General features: G+C 35.8%; 1 protein-coding gene across 1 annotated transcript; it reads left to right on the top strand.

The window, feature by feature from the left end:
* Window positions 1-3062: 3062 nt before the first annotated feature.
* Window positions 3063-3739, top strand: LOC111893948 (uncharacterized). Its single transcript, XM_023890024.2, has one exon. The coding sequence runs from the start codon at window positions 3112-3114 to the stop codon at window positions 3676-3678; it is 567 nt and encodes a 188-aa protein (XP_023745792.1). The 5' UTR covers window positions 3063-3111; the 3' UTR covers window positions 3679-3739.
* Window positions 3740-6331: the final 2592 nt, after the last annotated feature.

The raw sequence follows: 6331 nt of genomic DNA on the forward strand, positions 1-6331 counted from the left end.
TTCAAATAAGCCTTTTGTCAGACCTATTTTAGGTGTAATGCCAAAATAAAATAGTTTCCAATAAAAGAAATATTTTTAGGAAATCTTTTCCCTAAACTTTCTTTTCCTCTTTATCCCAAGATGTCAAATCCATTACAGATTCCACTTTTATTCAACGGACTATTGCCCCTCACCACACGTTCGTCAGACATGGGATATTGGGCTTGACACTTCATTAAATGCCACTCTTTTGGTAAATTAAAAAAATTAAACAAAAAAACTTTTCGTTAAATGATTTTGTGGCTGATAATGATTCTTGCAAATTAATAAAAAAAACTCAAAGGTTTTTACCTTTCACTTTTTTTTCTTTTAGGGTAAATATAAAAAATAAAAAGATCATTTGAAATCCGCTACTATAAAAACTCTATTTTCTTCCCAAGAAAGTTTTTTGCTTTCTGATTTCTCTAAGGCGAACTTCATCTTCTTCACCCTCTTGCACTCCAATTTTTCTGCAAGTTCTCAAATATTTTATCAAAATGGTGAAATCCGAAATTTCCAAGAAACAATCGAAGACCTCAGCATCTGTTCAACCAATTGGTTCTGACTCTGCTACAAGGAACCAGTCACCTTCGATTTCATCCAACAACTTTAGGGCAGTCTTCGATGATCACCCCTTTCACAATGAGTTAATCCGTATCATGATCAAGTTCATCTCCAATCATCCTTTGTTTGGACCATTCGACTCATTCATTGATGTGGTTCCCCTCTCAACTCTATTCAAATGTGCTTTCTCTGCGTACCGACCACTCAATAATCTTCAAGAAGTTCATCTTAACTTGGTAGATGATTCATTGGTCATCCTGAACAAAGACAAATTTCTCACTGCAATCAATCTCTTGGTGCATCCCTCAACCAAGTTTGTCTTGCCAAGTGTGACAGATATTCCCTTAGAGTTTGAAAGACTCAACAGATTCCATGTCAAGCATGGGTCTTCAATTGAGAAAATCTGGTCGAATGATAGGCCCTCTGCAGTCAAGAACTTTAAGTCTCGAAAATTCATGAAAGCAAATTTCATCCAGTACACTCTCACCAGAAGAAATCAGGACTATGTTCGAACCCAAGCTGACTTCCCCTGTATGAACCCAGAGGAAATCTTTCTGATAGCAAGGGTGTTTCAGAACAAGTCAGAAAAGAACCCGAAGATGAAAATTGCACTAGAAAGGGCAAGCACGTTTCTAAGAGAAACTGTATTTGATTTTGCAAGAATTGACGCAAACATTCATGACGCACTTGCTCCGAAGTTTAATCTTCCACCTCTTGATCCAGCCCCAATGCTGACCAAAGGATTTCAAGAAAGATCTCTTGGAGCAACAAACTTCCCAGATCTTGGAGTCATTTTCAAATGCAAAAACAATGAAATTAAATATTTCATTCCAATGACTTCCATGCATCGTCTCACTCGGAAGCAACTTGAACTGAATCTAATCGCAGTTCAGAATTCAAAACACACAACTGCTGAAGTCAAGTTTGAGATTTCAAGGAGAATCACCTGGCTTGGTGAAGTAAGAAAATTTTGGTGGATTCTCATCAAGTTCCTTAAGCTTGAAAAATAAAGGGAAGTTGAAGGGGTCACTTAGGGGAAAATTGTTGAAACATAGAAGTGACCCTCTTAAACTTATTACAAACCGCAACCTCTCCCTTATCCGCAACCACTCTCTCATCTGCAATCAAAGTACCGCAACCGCAGTCATCGTCATCAGCACTTAGCCTAGTCTTTTATCTGTCTTTCTTAATGTACTCTCTTTTATCCACTGTGCCTTGCATGGCAACATAAACAGATAGGACTTTTGTAAGCTTTGAGACTCTATAAAAGGGAGTTCTCTCTTTCTGATTTAATACACATCTACGCATCTTGAATCTCATATCTATTGAAATTCATAACTTACTCTCTTATTTACTTCTTACTATCTGAACTCTCTCAAACTAAATCTGAATTATAAATCTCTCTTTCGAAGCAAGTCACTCTTGACTTAATCACTAAGTTTGATCTCACTTACTAACTTGGTCTGATTGCATTCCTTGTTAAGAATCAACTTATGTGTATACTTGATATAATACTTGAATTCATTTATATTTTCTTATATTTCCGCATCTAATCATCTAACTATCTAACTCTAACTTTTATTATTGTTGAGCTTTATGATCCTCTGAGTTAAACATTAATTTCCGCAATATAAACTTGTTCGAACGTTTGTTCAAGTGTGTTCCTCAAGTTTTTCTCTCAACAATTTTTGTAGCTTTTTACTCTAAACCAACGAAAATTCACGTATAAGGGTTGGAAAAAGCAAAGCATACATGTAGATCTTCAACTTGTTTACATAAATTGATTTCACTCGTCATTGATGTAACCACCCTTTGGAGCTCCAAATCCTTGAGGTTTTTGTCCCTGAAATCAGTCAACCAAGCTTACAATTTATCTTCTTCATCTTTAGAGTATCAATTTAACCACTAATTACTTTTAAACGCATCAATTTCACTTGTACAATAGGTGGTTCTAATCACAGCAGTGATGAACCTGTTGATGGTGAACTTGTAATGCTACAATGTGTGGGGGTAGGATCGAATGTGATATGGTGGCAGAGGCTGAAGCTGAGCGACGATTCAGTGGTTTCCAGAAGCAGTTTGTCAATGGTGGTCGAAAGTGGTTTAGGGTTTTTCTTCAAAATTGTGATTCTTTCTTGTTACGATCACGGAAAGAGGATTTGTGTTCTTAATGGCAAGAGAGAGAGAGAGAGAGAGAGAGAGAGAGAGAGAGAGAGAGAGAGAGAAGGTGGGCCCTTCTTATTTTATTAATTATTAAAATAAATTAATTAATATTAGATATAAAAAGAAATAAAAGAAAAATGGAAAATAAATACCCTAAGGGTATTACAGTCATTTTACTATTCAGAGGGATCAAAAACATAATAAAACTAACTCAAAAGGATCACAAAGCCAAAAAAATTAAGATTCAAAGAAAAAAAAATACAAACCACCGCCACCTTTTTGCAATTTTGTATTTAGCTTTTCTAAGAAAATAATAATAAAGGAAGTTGAGGAATATCTGCGGCAGGAAAGGGTATAACAGCCACGATGAGGAGGAAGAGCGGCGGTGTTGGAAAAAAGAACCAACCGGATGCCATAGATGAAGTTGAAGAGCTGCTGAAATTGACGGAAGATGACCTTCTCCTCAATCTCACCGTCAATTCTCACATCAAATCCAAATCCAAATCCCAATCCAACTCCAAGTTCGATCTCTTACCCGAATCCTCCCACACCAACGCAATAGACCCAGATCTCGATCGTCGACTTCAAGCTCTTAGAGCCAAACCCTCCAAATCCATCCCTAAAGAGGCAATCACTGCCGATCATGAAGATTTCGATAATCTGCTTGCACGATTCGCTGCTCTTAAAGCTCCTTCTAAAGCAACATCTACGTCTAATTCTACTCAGGGGAATGCTGTGAAAGATGACATTTTGGGCATAGTTGATGACGAAGACGAAGAAGATGAAGTTTCGAAGATAATCAATTGGGCAATTGACGCAGCTCGACTCGACCCTTCTCCTTCCTCTGACATCGACGAGGATGATGACAGCGATGGCGATTCCGATGATGATGCTAAAAAGAAAACATCAAAAAAAATAGTTCCCCACAAATAGAACATTTATAATTGTTATATTTACTACTCCAAGATAATAAAACTTGTCATGCTTGCAGAAATTGATAAACGTATCAAAGGCTATGTTCATGTCACAGTACAGGTAGGTTTCTTTTTAAACACCTGTTGATATCTGTAATCTTTTGGACTGTCTGCTCTTCAGTGGTGCTTATAGGATAGACATATAGTCGTTAGAAATAGGACACTGAAAGCATGAATTTGGAAACCATGACTTGAATTCTTGCAAATATCCTATTCATGATAGAATATATCAATATAGCTTGAGAGACTGTTGATACTCGTGAGTCGTTTTTTTTGGGATTTTTAGCCCAATTTATTTCTTGGACATGACTGGAGGGTTGGGTGTGTGGGAGTTTTAAACCAGATTATAATTCAGAATTTCAGATATGTATGTATTACGATTATAAATACTACTTTTTTTTTTCACTTGTTGAAGTTACAAAAGATGCACGTCCATACCCCGGCTTAAACCCCTTCCAGATCTGGTCAATTGTATGTAGGTAGGGTGGTTACATTCTAAAGTGTTCATATTTTGAAGTTACAAGAGATGCACAAAGGTATTTTTTGTGTCATTTTACACCTCTCTTGGGTGTTCATAATCTTAAGTGTTAGTGAAATTGGGATAGGTTGTTATAACAAGTAGGATGAATACATCTTCTGATGAGATGTACATATGGTGGACTGGAAGGCACTCTGTTGTTTTGTAATAACAAGTAACATACTTGTATATTAATGAGAATTAACCATTCAACATGTCAGTTTAACTCTTTCTCTCTCAGCTCCATTTCTCTATACGTTGCAAGTTTGGCATTTTCCTGTTATTCTCTCTAAGACATACTCAGCACTCTAGTTCTCTAAGGTATAAAACAAGCAAGAAGGCATTTTGTTTGTATATATATAAAGCAAACTGCGAAGCAAAATAGAATAGTTTTTTGCAGCCGTTTGTTGGCAGAAACACGGCATGAAATTTGGTCCAAGTTTTGGGAAGGATGTAGGTAAACTGTGGAGTGTACCACTACCACATCAAACTTACTCCACATATGAGCATCACCAAAATGTCTTGATCTGCTCTGGTTGGTTCGTTTAGTATGATTTTATTATAAATATAAACATTATTTATTAAGATTGTTAGTTTTAAAGGTTATAAATTACATAACAAAATACAATGCATCGTGTCAGCTTTTCAAAATTCATAACTAGGTAACCTTTATGCCTTATAAAAATGAGAAAAAAAAATTATTATTATAATTATATTCCAGGGTAAAGTACACGAATGTCCCGTATAATTTTAGGTAATCTGTGTGTTTTGGTCCCTATAAAGAATTTTTGATTCGGATCGTCCCTGTTGTTTGTTTTTGTTTTTGTTTCAGGGTTGGTGTCTAGACATAAAATGAAATTTATACCCTTTCTTATTTTATTGTTTATTATAATCTTATTAGAAAAAGAAATTTAAATAAAAAACTATGGGCCCCACCCCGACCCTTTATTCTGCTATGACATTCGGCCATAAGGATTCCTCCAACATCCCCCATTTTCTATCCCGATCTCCCATTTTCCCTCATCTTAATATAAGATACAAAAAACCCTAACTACTTCAAACATCATTACAACCACCACCATAACCATGACCGGTAGCCACCATCATAACCAAAACATTGTTGTCCTCCATATCGGGCAACCACGTCAGTCGATCTGCAACCTCTCATCCACTACTGTTGCATTTTGTTCAACGTTGTCAATCTGCACCCTCCCATCCACCACTGTTGCACTATGATCGTCAATGTTGATCAATACTTTCTCAACCACCATGAAATCGATTTTTGGAGATAAAAACTTCAATTTCATTCTGTAGATCCTTTCTACCTCGAAAATCAGTTTCACCCGGTTTTGTTTTTTGTTTTAACGGAGTCGTAGGACGTGAAGGAGTGGTGACTTTTCATCTTTAGATATCGATTGTTTGGTTTAGGGTTTTAATGACTTTGTTTTTGGATTTTGTTTTTCATTTTGATTTGCATTTGTAGTTGACAATTTTGCTTTTCATTTTGGTTTCTGGTATAAGTATTGGTTTATGCAAATTTGGTTCCCAATATAAATATTCTGACGAGGATTTTACTTTTCATTTTATCTCACGTTTGTAAATTTTGAAATCCGGTATCTATTTTTCGACGATTGTTGTGATTAGTTGGTACAAGAGACCGATTGTGTGGTCGTCGGTGGTGTTGGAGGGGCTGTGAGGATGCAAATGATGCCATGGGAGAGATGAAAGGGTTGGTGGATGGTGGATCCACATTCATTAAAAAGTTTCTTTTATATATATATATATATATATATATATATATATATATATATATATATATATATATATATTAAAATTAATAATAAACAAACACTTAAAATAAAAAGATATGGGTATATTGGTCATTTTAAGTTGGTAAGGGACCAACGACACAACAAAATCAAACCTCATGGATGTTCCAGGACCAAGTATACAGATTATCTAAAACCATAGGACCATTCCTGAAATTTAGCCTATATTTTAAACATATAAAAATTATAAGGGAAATAACTAAGCCTGGGTTTGCATGGATCGAAAATGGTGCTGAAAGCCCATTTTGTTTCTAATAAAAGTCGTC

This window comes from Lactuca sativa, chromosome 6 (genome assembly GCF_002870075.4).
Source record: "Lactuca sativa cultivar Salinas chromosome 6, Lsat_Salinas_v11, whole genome shotgun sequence".
NCBI classification, from domain to species: domain Eukaryota; kingdom Viridiplantae; phylum Streptophyta; class Magnoliopsida; order Asterales; family Asteraceae; genus Lactuca; species Lactuca sativa.